Consider the following 13,513-nt stretch of genomic DNA (forward strand, 5'->3'; position numbering starts at 1 on the left):
TGCACTGTACACTACTTTTACTTTCACCTCCCTTTTTATATGTATTTGTTGCATAACATCTTATGATTATGATTTTGGTTTTATACAGTCTGCATGCTAGGATTTACCTAGGTTTACGGATATCTTTGCTAACCATTGCTTCTTGTATCCCATTCCTCTGGATTAAATTGCCATCTTCTGTAACTACATTCATTAGTAGTTCTTTGTTTTGTTCTCTCTCTTGAATGATGGTGTAACTGTATAGATTCCTAGTTTGACAGCTGTGTTCCCTCAGCACCTTGGAGGTGTTATTCCATTTCTCCTAACTTCTTTTGTTATTGCTATTGAGAAGTCTTAGTCTTCTTTAGTAATTTTTTTTCTACTTTGTTTAAAAAAATACTTCTTTATGCTTGATTTCTGCAATTTTACCATGATCTTTTTCTTTGTGCAGTACTCATTTTGCTTCTTGATTCCAAAGATTCATGCTTTTCCTAAATTCTGGAAAATTTGTAGCCTCTTTCTGTTCCATTATGGCTTTTCCCCCATTCTTTGTATTCTCTCCATCTGGGAATCCTAACCATACCCTGGACAAGAAATGTCATTTGGTTCTTTCCAAATCTGCCTCTCCCCTTTTCCCCGCCATGGTGTCTTGTTCTTTTTCTAAGTCTGTAATTTTAAAATGCCTTCTTTGCATTCTTTCTGATTGCCATTCTATTATCTCAAGTTTATGGAATTCTAATTCTGTCTTTGTTTTGTCTGTTGAGTCGTGAGAATTGTTTCCTGGTTTGTTTTTAAATTATGGGCTCATCCTTAGCAGGATTTTTCTGTGAGTCTCCTTTGTGGCTATGTTGTGGGAGCTCCTCTCTAGAGAGTTTAGACTTTGGCCAAAAGTAGTGTCAGTGGTGCCAGACAAGCTGTAATGTTACTTTCATAACTTGGGGATTTCTAGGCCAGGCAGTAACATATATTCAAGCCCAAATGCCATCCTGAGTAGCATAATGGTTTAGAGTTTAGGTACTGACACCAGACCTCTTGTGTTTGAATCCTTGCTTTGCCACTTGTATGCTGTGACTTGGCAAGTCACTTAACCACTCTGCTTCGGTTTCCTCATCTATAAAATGGGGATAATAAAACACCTTCCTGTGGTATAAGGATGAGAGGAGTCAGATAAATTTAAAGTTCTCAGAACAGTGCCTAATGCATAGTAAATATGTTATATAGATATTAACTATTTTCTTGAACTTTGGGTGGGGGAAAAGAGGTAAGCTTATTCTTAGTTATGCCTTTGTCTGTGGGTAAATTTTTTCTAGTATACTCTTTTTCCAAGGGTGTAGTTCTTCAAGAGCACTGGCTATCTTAGGTGAGAGGGATTCTCTCAGTTCCAACTCCCCACTTTGTATGTGGCCACGACTTTGTCTCCTGTTGCCCGTGTGGTTATTAAAACCCAAGGCCTTAAGGGTACTGAGATGGCTCTCCTCCCTCTTCCTTCTCCCCCAGACAGTCACAGCATCTGTTTAAGGTCACACCCCTCTGGTTTTCCTTTCCCTGTTTCTGGCACTTGAAATCTTCCTTTTCTTTCTTACGAGCCCAGTTTTCCATTTGAAAAGTAATGCGTTACACATTCATTTTATGTTTTTACAAGAGAGTTTTTATGTGTTCTAATTTGCCATGTGTCCATAGGCAGGAGTTTTAATTATTGTTTAGTATGTAGTATTTTCTGTACTGTTAATGTCTGTTCTAGTTATTCAGAATCTAAGGTAATACTGTATTTTAGTCATGTATAATAATTTTCATGGAAGAAAATGTTTTTGAATGTCAAAATCTATAGTGAAAATTAATACATGCATAAATGCAAACATTTTATTTCTACTTTTTAAAATAATAAAACCTGAAAAGGCCTGTTAGACTATTGTCTTCAGTCTTGGGATTTATGAATCTAATTCAGTGCATTTTCTATATAGTTTTCTTTTGCCAGAAGAAAAGGTTTGCAATGAGATGTTGGTAAAGTCTCAGTTTGTCGCTTGTATGGCTACTTGTCATTCACTTACAAAAATTGAAGGAGTGCTTTCTGGTGATCCACTTGATTTGAAGATGTTTGAAGCCATCGGATGGGTAAGTTCAGTGTTTTAAAGTACAATTAATTAATTTTAGGAAAATAGTAAAAATTAACTTGCAGAAGAATTGTTTCTTCACGTTGTTTTGACAACGGTCTATCTTGTACCATAAAAGGAACTATGTAATTTCTAAAGATTCATCACTGGAGAGATATTTATAATTGTCTAAAAAGTCTGTTTTAGTTAAATTGACTCATTCAAACGACCTTTAATAGAGGATGACCTGCTCAGGGCCCTGCTTCATGTTTACAAGAGAAAGCGGGTATCAATATCTTGAGGCAGTAGGTCTAAGTCAGTAAGAAGATCTCAGTGACACAGTTCGTTGGCCATAGGGCAGAAGTATAGAGTGGGCATGTGTCTTCAGTGTTCTTTTGTCCCCATCCACGTACTACTTCCTGTGTCCTTACTCTCACACGCGCGCACACACGCATGCGCAGAGGTTTCTGTCTGTTCACTTCTTTCTGTTTGTTTTGTCCTTGATTATTTTAATTTCTGAGTGCTCGCTTGTGTTCTCTGCTTTGTTTTCTCTGTTCTTTTATAGATGTAATAATAGTTTGTTTTTAAAGTTCCTTTCTTGCTTCTGAATTTTTAATTTTCTCTGGGTCAGGTTTTCTTCCCCCGCTTCCTATATTAATCTTCTCCTTTATGCTTTTAGAAAAAATTGAGGTGTCATTGACATCTCCTTCATGCTTTAGGTTTTCGTTATACATCTTGATGGTACTTTTATATTTAAGAATGAAGGTCTGATTTGATAGTTCTGGGTAGCTGCAACGAGGTTTTCATCCTTGTTCATATGTATGTTGGTCTGTTTTCCTGAGAAGTGTCTTCCCTGAATGGGAAGGCTGCCTGGGGGAACCTGTTGTGTACTGAGGGTGGGGCCCCTTCAGCAGGCATTCTTCAGTTTCAGGGGAGCAGAAGTAGTCTTTAGGTTGCTTTCCCCGCCCACTCCCCCAATGCTTGCACACGCAGTACTTTGGAATGCTGCCCCTCATATTAGCAGCCCTTCCTCCTCTCAGGTAGGTAGTTCCTATCTCTAGAGCATGACTCCTGGGTTTTTTTGGGGTTTTTTTTGTTTCTTTTTGCTTTGCTCAGCTATTCTGACTGATAAGAAATGTTCCCACCTCTCCTGTATGTCCTTTTGTGTTTATTCTGGGCTACTATTTCCTTCATTGCTGTATCCATCAATATGTTTCGGTTCTCCTTGCTTTGCTTTCTGTTTACTTTTACAGGGTTACTTCTTTTTTTGTGTTTTGTTAGTATTTTGAAAGGGAGGGAGATGAAGGAGGAAGTGCTCTGTCATTTTCTGAAAGCCCACAATAAATACTCATTAAATTTAATTCCTTAAAGGAGACCCACTTCATTTATAAGGAGTAAAACAAAGTACAGCTGATTCATCTCTGATATTCTCTAAAGCTGTTCTCCAACTGAATAGATTTTCAGTAGATTTTTTGTTCTGTATTTGAATCTTTTAAAAAGTGGGCTAAATAAGTAAGTTTGTATAATAGCGTGCTTTTTTGACTCTGAGATGCTTTGATGCTTGATCTTAACACAGAGTATCTATGGAACGTTTTTACATAACTGGGCACTACTATTATTTTATGTGATTAATACCATGTAAGATGCACCCCTATTTCAGAGGTGTTAAAATGTTTCTTAAGAACTGTGTAAAATTGGCTAATTGGACACAGCTCTCTTCCCCGTCATTTTCCCATTGATGATTCCTTCACTTATAGAGCCAAATTAGTTTATTGTTTGTCATGTGCATGTATTTAATACAAGTTTTTGATTGAATTTTTCACCAGAAATATTTTAAAATTAAATTTCAAGGAGTTAGGATACTAGTACTTTAATTAGACATATTCAAGCTGGGAAACTAAATTCACGTCTTTGTTCCTCAGAGTGCTCTTGACCCAGTGGTTCTGCTAACCGTATCTGAGCTCCACATATTTTTGAATCCTCTTCTGTTAGCAGAAAGGAATCCCTGGATGATAGACTGACAACTTTTGGAACTGCAAGGACCTTCTGTATCTTGCAGAAGTAGTCTTTAAACCCAACTGGTTGTAGGAGCAAAATTAGAGAAGTTTTTCTCTATTTCTTTACTGACCTCTGCCTCCCCTCTCCCATGGGTTGCTAAGACTTTAACTAACTAGCTTTGTTTATATTTTGTTTTACTTTTTTTTTTTTTAATTTAACTGAAGATAGCCTAATGTTTCATTTTAAAATGGAACCAGTGAATTGAATTTATGAATTTCATGAATCAATACTTTGAATATTTTCCTTTCAGATTCTGGAAGAAGCAACTGAAGAGGAAACAGCACTTCATAATCGAATTATGCCCACTGTGGTTCGTCCTCCAAAACAGCTGCTTCCTGAATCTACACCTGCAGGAAACCAAGAAATGGTGCAGAATTGTTTTAAGCTAGATAATACTGTTGGTGCTCACATTTTGTCCTCATTTTAAAATATTGCTGGAAGATGAAGTCACATGTCCTTTTTCTAACTCTAATAGAGACATGAATATGTTTACTGCATTTATCAGAAACTACACCTGGTGTGTTGCAGGCCTTCTGTGTAAAACATTGAGATTCAATTCTCAGTACTATTACTTTTTTTCCTATTTACTGAGTGGCTTAGTGCCTTGTGATTTAGATGCATGGTGGTTAAGCCTTTTAAATTGCATTGGTATTCCTGGGACTTAATAAAAAGAATACGTGAAAGGCTTTATTTTTAGGTTAATTTTTAAATATGTTCCTATTAGTTTATGTTAGAACTTAATATGTTAATACTTCTAGGATAGCAGAGTGTTTTAAAATACTCAAGAATATACTTTTTTAAGAAATGGGAGGTGGTAAAGAAGCAATCTTAAAACCTGACTTTGAAATATTCAGAATTCCTTACTGTTTTCCAAATAATGTTTTGTGGATGTGTAGTTAAAATTTTTTTAGCTTGAGTGTGTTAATGGACTTAATTTATACTATTACTTTATTCTTTTCATCTTGTTTTATTTTTAGGAGCTGTTTGAACTTCCAGTAAGTGAAGAATGTTTACTTGTTACCTAAGTATATCTTTAAAAAAATTTTTTTTTTAAATTGAGGTATAGTAGATATACTTGTATATCTGTTTTAATTCTTAAAAAATAATAAATGGTTTGTGCATCTTTTGAAATTACATAGGCTATTTATGAGATAGGAATTGTTCGCCAGTTCCCATTTTCTTCTGCTTTGCAACGTATGAGTGTGGTTGCGAGGGTGCTAGGGGACAGGAAGATGGACGCCTACGTGAAAGGGGCGCCAGAGGTCATTGCCGGTCTTTGTAAACCTGAAACAGGTAAGGAAGCAGCTAGGCTTTGAGTGAGATTCTGGTATTTGTGTAAGCTTGTAGTCACAATTCTAATGATGACCTTCATTTTCTCCTTCTTAAAAGTTCCTGTTGATTTTGAAAAAGTTTTAGAAAATTACACCAAACAGGGCTTCCGTGTGATTGCTCTTGCACACAGAAAATTGGAGTCAAAACTGACATGGCATAAAGTGCAGAATATTAGCAGGTAAGGTTGATGAATGGTTTTTCTACAGTTTTTCCAATAAGGCATCATTTATGTTTATAAAAGTCTTGTACAATAATTTATATTTAATTACTATTTATTTATTAAATATTTATTGGATATATGCAAATATGTAACAGTTCAATGTTTGTTTTAGGCAATTGAGATAAAAGTACAACTCTCTGGAGCTACTTTTATTTTATTTTTTTAAAGCTACCTTACCTTTAAAATTTTTATTTATTTATTTATTTATTTTTTGGCTGTGTTGGGTCTTCGTTGCTGCGCGCGGGCTTTCTCTAGTCGTGGCGAACGGGGGCTACTCTTCGTTGTGGTGTGCGGGCTTCTCATCGTGGTGGCTTGTCTTGTTGGGGAGCACGGGCTCTAGGCACATGTGCTCAGTAGTTGTGGCTCGCGGGCTCTAGAGCACAGGCTCAGTAGTTGTGCGAACGGGCTTAGTTGCTCCGCGGCATGTGGGATCTTCCCAGACCAGGGCTCGAACCCGTGTCCCCTGCATTGGCAGGCGGGTTCTTAACCACTGCGCTACCAGGGAAGTCCCTCTGGAACTACTTTTAGTTTATTTGTTAGATATTTATTGAGTGCCTGCTATGTGTCAGGCATGTTTTAGGAACATAATTATGTTTTTGGTAAACATAATTCTACAGAAGTTTATTTTTCCCCAGTGATCTACAGTTATTCCTTGGTATTTGTAGGGGATTGGCTCCAGGACCTGCCTCATGGATTCAACTTGTAGTACTATAGTATTTATTGAAAAAAATCTGTGTGTAAGTGGACCCACACAGTTCAAACTTGTGTTGTTCAAGGGTCACCTGTGCTTGCTTTTGCCCAGTAGCTGAAACCAAGTATCATGAGTCACAATAACCACACCCCCCCACCCTCACCTGCAAAGGTCAGATGGCCATTACCAGCGTCACGTTTATTTCCAGTTATAGCTATGGGTTTCACATTCAAGGATTGTCACTTTTACTATAACTGATACAGACTGACCTTTTGAAGATAACACTTTTGTTTAGGAATATTTCATGGGGTACCTAGCATTTTGTAAGCAGAAAGAAGTATTTATTGGCTATCCTGCTAATTCTGCCTATCAAATAGACTTTTCTTCTCACATCCCCTCCCCGCTGCCATTGTCTCTAATTCAGGGACTTAGCTCTTTTCTCCAGTCTTTCCTATATCTAATCTGTGTACCACACTATGTCTACAGAGAGCTCTTTAACATTCAAATCTAATACTAGTCTTCTACCTGGAATTCTTACAAATAACTCCCCATCATCTACCGGCGGAGTTCACAAGCAAGAATATGAATCAGGAAATAAACAACAGAACACATACTTAGTTAAAAAAAAAAAAAAAAGTAAATGATTCAAACAGATAATTATCAGAAAAAGACATGCAAATGGCCACTGAACACATGAAAGTGATAAGACACTTCAGTTCTTGGGGAACTACAGAATTAAACCACAGCAAGACATGACTTCTTTCTTAAGGTTTACAGAATTGAAAAGATTGATGATATCAAGTGTTAGAGAAGGCTTGAGAAAATTTTAACAACGTACTGCTACTGCACTATTGTAAATTTGTAAAGAACATGCATAGTACGTATCAAAATCTCAACTTGCTTATACAATTTGACCCAGCAAGTGCCATTCTAGGAATCCAGCCTAAAGAAATATTTCTATGTGAGCATAAGATTCAAATTTAAATAGTATAAATAACATGATATGATAGTGGTTAAATCCTGAAGTATTAATACTTCTGTTAATTATTCTAAGCGCATTATGTGAAAAGGGTAGGACAGTGTTTATAGTACAATCCTGTTTTTCTGGATGAGAACTAAAGTAGTGGAGTGGATAGCCAAATAATAACTAAAAGGAAAAAAAACTTTAGGAATTCTACCTATTCAAACAGAATACTGGGGGAATTTGGTCTAAGCAGGGACGTTAAAAAAAAAAAACAGTGGCAACCAAATGATCTGATGCATATGTGTGATTGGGAGCCACACATGTAAAATATTATACCCTAATTCCTATGAAGGGAACATTAAGGTTGTCTTTCTCTACGGTTTTGCCTTTTACCACCTCTCCTCCCTCACCTTAAAGACTGAGAACTGTTGCCTATGGTTCTTGAGCCTGTCTTTCAGGCATCCTTCTGTGCCTTGGACAGGCTGTTCCGTCTGCGCAGAATACCCTACCCTCCCTATCAGCCCTTCTCTCTCTATACTTCCCTTCCTCATCTTTCAACCAAGATCTTCTCTGTGTTTCCGTTCTACCTGTAGGAACAGGTTTTGGCATTTCTCTTACAACTTGAACCTGTATATCTTGAATTGAATATTGTACTATTCATTAACTAGAGGGCAAGATTTCCATGACCTATATCATTCCTGGGAGAGTTAGGAAACCAGCTGCAGCCAGAAACTAGAACCTCACAGGAAAACGGTTACAGAGCTTTGACCCAGTAGTTTCACATTGGTACAGCTTTGTGCTTTGAAATGCATTTTCAGGTTTCAAGGCTTATTTCTCCTGTTACCACCAGCAGTATAATTCGTATTAAGTTTTCTAACTATTCTTTAATATCTTTACCACCCATTGTATAATTATATAATTTCAAAGATGTTTAGATTTTGTCGCTGTTTACTTAAGCACCCTTATCTTGAATTTTGCGTAGAAAAACCACTTGGTTATTGCAAGTCTGAAATTTTGGTCCCTAAATTCAAACCCCATTTTCACCATTGAAAAGAATATTTCTGTGATATAATTTTGATAGCTCTAGATTTTTTTAAGAATGCAGCTGTCACTGAACAGACTTCATCTCCATTGTAGTGGTGAAGCACATATTATTTTTGCATGATCCCTTTGCTTGCATGTCTGTTTCCCCACAAAAGGGTCTTGAGAGTAGACATCATGCCTTTTCATCTTTGACCTCCCAGTGACGAGTGTAGTACTTGGTGCACAGTAGATAATCAACTATTTGAAGGAATAGCATCTTGATAACTATTGAATATTAATATTCTAAAAGACCCATCTCTGGATCCTGAGTAGATCTCATTGTTGGACTGCTAATAGTTTTTGTATCATGCTTCCAGCATCAAGAATTTGATCAAGAGTTTTATAAAATTCCTCAAAGACTTGATAATGAATCCAGTATAACTATTGAATGTGCCTGTGTACAGTTTTTCCTTTTCTCTTAACATTTAAATTAGAGTATGTTCGATGGGGGACGGTAAAAAATAGATATATTTTATGGTCATTCATTTTGTAGGTAGGGTACAAGATGAATATTCCTTAGTACTAGAAGTATTTAGTGTCTTAGACAAAGATATACATTTCCTAAGGATCTTTATATACCCATGTTTCAAAGGTAAAATTTAATTTCAAAATGTGTTTCTTGGGAATTGTTTTTTCAGATTTAAGTTCGTTGAGATCGAACTCATAAACTTATACATTTATGGTTTATTCAGCATATAAAATATTTTAATTTATAATTTATGGCTATTTTAAATTGCCTTATCAACATAAAATGAACAAATACCTGTTCTCATGACTAAATCATTATGTTAAAATTTCTTTTTCTGCAGAGATGCCATTGAGAACAACATGGATTTTATGGGATTAATTATAATGCAGAACAAATTAAAGCGAGAAACCCCTGCAGTACTTGAAGATTTGCATAAAGCCAGCATTCGCACTGTCATGGTCACAGGTTAGACTTTATAAAAGGACACAGAAAAAAATCGGGTGTGACTCTTAGAGTTCAGGTTGTCTAATATTGAGGAATGATCAGTTAGTTATAAAAGCATACTTATTACTGTTGATATATAGCTCCATTGAATACCGCACTATTATCCTATAACTCAGGTAATTAAATTTATTATATAGTTGCTCCATCTTACATTGCCCTATTTCAGCTCTGAATACTTTTCCAAGATAGAGGACAACTTTACAATACACTTTGGAGGTCTAGCAAATCTGTTTATAATAAGTATAATACACTAGTGAAAGGCACACTGTAAACATTTAACTGTGCTCTTGTTTGTTATCTCTCTTTAATCATATATTTCTTATAGCAGTTGTTTTACTCTGCCTTGTGTTAGTTATTTGTAGATTTGTTTTCTCTATTAGAGTATAAGATTCTTGAGGGTTAAGAATATGATTTACTTATTTTGAGATTGTCTATAATTTTTAGAACTGTGCCACATACATGGAAAATGATTAATAGATATTTGTTATATTTTTATATATAAGAGAGTACATTTATCATTGTGTGTAACAGTGAAAAGAGCCATTTTTTGGTTTCTTTCTTGACTGCTACATCTAAATGATTCTCCTGGTATTTATCATACTGTTACGATCAACAGTTTATCATACTGTGGATAATATTAGATAATTCCTTTCTTAGTCGTATGAAATTGTGGCAGCTCTTAAAGTGTTTTTTTCTTAGCAAATAATCAGATTTAAGATATTCACTTTATGGCATTTATGTGTTCAGTAAGACATATGGAAAAGGCTTGTGTACATTTTTATGTTTTAGACTCTGAGATCCATCTAATACCATACTTATTACCAGATAGCTCAAGTAACCAGATTTATTAGCATCCCAGCAGTTCTTGGTTCTCATGATCCTGCTTCAGAGCACTTTGCCTGTATCACTGGCCCTTGTTTTCCTGCCACGACAGAATATGGCGTTGTGTCCCAAGAGGATCTGTCAGGTCATAGGAAGACACGCTTGGAAACAGTGTGTGGGAATTGAGGGAAGAGACAATAGTGCCCTTCCGTTCTGGTAGCAGTGGGCTCCCCAGACCTTTGCCTGCTTCTCCTGTACATCTGCATTTTCCTCTCTTGATCTTGTCTTTACAGTGTCTTTAGTTTTTTCCTTTTGTGACTGAGAAGTTGTCTGTCTTGCTTCTCTTTATATCTTGTAAAGATTGTATTCTTGTTACTTTGCTTATCTTTTTGTTTTGTGTAATCTTGCATTTGTAACTCACTTTTTTCTGTGATGCTACTCTCATATTCTTGTACAGATTACCAGTCACTCCCAGGTTATTTCAACAATATTTATTGAGCACTGTGCCAGGCATTGAATGGGTACCACTAGTCCATGACTCAAAAAGATTGAGACTGTATTTGTCTTTAAAAATTGTGGGTGAGAATGTTCTGAATATTTAGTATCTATGTGCTTTTGAATTATTTGAGGCTTCTTTTGATATATATATATCCTGATTTTATTATTTTTAAACTCCAAGAGTAAGGACCATACATTAACTTCATTTTGCCCAGCCCACTAATGGGGACTGTAGTAGATTCTCAGTAGGTACTTGTTGTTTAATGCATTCATGTTTCTGTTGTAATGTTAATGTATTTTCAATATTTTGAAAATTAGGTGACAACATGTTGACTGCTGTCTCTGTGGCCAGAGACTGTGGAATGATACTACCTCAGGATAAAGTTATTATTGCTGAAGCATTACCTCCAAAGGATGGGAAAGTTGCCAAGATAAATTGGCATTATGCAGACACCCTAACACAGAGTAGTGATTCATCAGCAATTGACTCGGAGGTAATGTCAAGTAGAATTTTCTTTTACAAAACTTGCTTGTTTTAATTTATTCTGAAAAAATCTGCGTTAAAAACACAACAAAAACTCAACAAAAACAGAAGCCTGGGCCATCTCCTCAGAGACTCTGATTCATTAGGACTGGGGCAGATGCAGGTCTCTCAGTGTTTAAATTTTGATATTTAGCCAAAGTTGAGAAGCACAGTTTTAAAGTATAAGAATCCCAAATATTTATCCTATTTTAAAAGTAGTGGTAAATGATGCAAGTGGTCCATAATATTTAGCTCATGGATCATTTCAAACCGAAGCTGATATTTAGCCTTCCTTAAGTTTTATTTTTTTAAATAAACAATATAGATAGATTACCTTAAAACTGAATTTTCTTTTACTTTCAATAAATGTTAAACATTCAGTTGTCTTGTGTAAAACATCAAATGAAAGAATTTAGTTTTGGATCAAATATATTTAAAATAGGATTGTGTTACTTGGTTTGGCTAAATAGTGTTCTGAACGTCTTATACGCAGGCTATTCCAATTAAATTGGTCCGTGATAACTTAGAGGATCTTCAGGTGACTCGTTATCACTTTGCAATGAATGGAAAATCATTTTCGGTGATACTGGAACATTTTCAAGACCTTGTTCCTAAGGTTAGTGATTTGGGTTATGTATGTGTTCACACGAATACACTGTGAACAGTATTTTAAAGAAATTTATATTTTTTCCAGTTGATGCTACATGGCACTGTGTTTGCTCGTATGGCACCCGATCAGAAGACACAGTTAGTAGAAGCATTGCAAAATGTAGAGTAAGTATTGGTGGATTTTGTTTTTGTTTTTGTTTTTTTTTGGGGCCCTGCTGCGAGGCATGCAGGATCTTAGTTCCCTGACCAGGGATCGAACCCGTGCCCCCTGCAGTGGAAGCACAGTGTCCTAACCACTGGATCGCCAGGGAATTCCCTGTTTTTGTTTTTTAATTTTTTATGAATTGTAGTTCTGTTTTCAAAACTAGAAAAGTAACTAATATTTCATGTATATAAACTTGTCACCTGTAAGATAGGTAAGTGCCTCTTTAAAAGAGGCTTATCTGCTTATTTATTTAGGTAAAGTACAATATCCACCATTCCTTTTCTAGGTGATATCCATGAGGTAGAGTTCATTCACTCTTGAATGATAGAAGTGATGTCATACTTTTAGTAACTAATTATGTTTCAAGTTTTTAAGGGAGAAATCTTTACTGATAGCCTTAAAAGTAAGTGTACTAAAGACTAGGCAGGCCCAATCTTTGCTGTAAAGATTAGGAAACTGAGATGCCAAAATGATAAACTGATGGTTGCCCCTCTTGTGACAGTACTGGAGCAGTGACCCAGGTCATTTGACTTTCAGGCTGGTGCTGTTCGCAAAGCAGCATGCCTGTGGTCGTTGTAATGAAAAGATTCATTAGTCCCACTGGGGGAATCTGGGTCTGTCAGCTCTTCAAAATACTGTGCTGGAGGAAATCTTAAGTTAAAAGTTGTATGTTTTTAGAAGTTAATCAAAATCTTAACATAATTTTTGTTTCTTAGTTACTTTGTTGGGATGTGCGGTGATGGTGCAAATGATTGTGGTGTAAGTATAGATTTTGTGATTTGTAGTTCTTTCTGTGGCCTAAATCACATGCACAAAACGCAAGTAATTTTATTCTTCAAACCATTAGGCTCTGAAGAGGGCACATGGAGGCATTTCCTTATCAGAGCTTGAGGCTTCGGTGGCATCTCCCTTTACCTCCAAAACTCCTAGTATTTCCTGTGTGCCAAACCTTATCAGGTAGTATACATTGAAAAACTTCCCATTATCTTTTTGTAGCTTGCTCTAAGAATATAGGAAAAAAAAAAAAAGTCATAGAAAGTAATTTGAATTTGTTTTAATGGTATGTTAGTGTATTTGATCTATAACTCTTTAGCAACAGATTGATTGCTACTCCTCACTTCTTCCAGTTCTGCTTTGGCTAAGTTCTTTTGGTAGAAAAGTGCTTTGTTGTAACGGTTGAATGTTGATGTTCATCTGTCAAGATATAATTGTGGTTTTGGAAGAGGCATTTAGAATACTTCTGTTCACATGCCAACAATTGTTTTCACAGGGAAGGCCGTGCTGCTTTAATGACTTCCTTCTGTGTGTTTAAATTTATGGCTTTGTACAGCATTATACAGTACTTCAGTGTTACTCTGCTGTATTCTGTGAGTACTGACATTGCTAACAGAGATGGTATTTAGTGTTAAGACATTTAAATTAAGATATTGAGCATATATGTTTCAGTTTGAATGCATCCATTAATT

At 36.0% G+C, this 13,513-nt stretch overlaps 1 protein-coding gene across 5 annotated transcripts in view; it reads left to right on the forward strand.

Moving 5' to 3' along the window:
- ATP13A3 (ATPase 13A3) overlaps positions 1-13,513 on the forward strand; it is a 79,139-nt gene that overhangs the window by 41,968 nt on the left and 23,658 nt on the right. For all 5 annotated transcript variants that reach the window (XM_061194334.1, XM_061194335.1, XM_061194333.1 and 2 more), the window contains 12 exons: positions 1,941-2,091; positions 4,378-4,494; positions 5,105-5,122; positions 5,267-5,420; positions 5,517-5,637; positions 9,227-9,351; positions 11,029-11,204; positions 11,727-11,849; positions 11,928-12,007; positions 12,764-12,806; positions 12,895-13,004; positions 13,318-13,414. In XM_061194334.1, the coding sequence (XP_061050317.1) occupies positions 1,941-2,091; positions 4,378-4,494; positions 5,105-5,122; positions 5,267-5,420; positions 5,517-5,637; positions 9,227-9,351; positions 11,029-11,204; positions 11,727-11,849; positions 11,928-12,007; positions 12,764-12,806; positions 12,895-13,004; positions 13,318-13,414 (1,315 nt within the window). The remainder of the gene's footprint in view (positions 1-1,940; positions 2,092-4,377; positions 4,495-5,104; positions 5,123-5,266; positions 5,421-5,516; positions 5,638-9,226; positions 9,352-11,028; positions 11,205-11,726; positions 11,850-11,927; positions 12,008-12,763; positions 12,807-12,894; positions 13,005-13,317; positions 13,415-13,513) is intronic.

The sequence above is a fragment of the Eubalaena glacialis genome, chromosome 6 (genome assembly GCF_028564815.1).
Source record: "Eubalaena glacialis isolate mEubGla1 chromosome 6, mEubGla1.1.hap2.+ XY, whole genome shotgun sequence".
Classification (NCBI taxonomy): Eukaryota; Metazoa; Chordata; class Mammalia; order Artiodactyla; family Balaenidae; genus Eubalaena; species Eubalaena glacialis.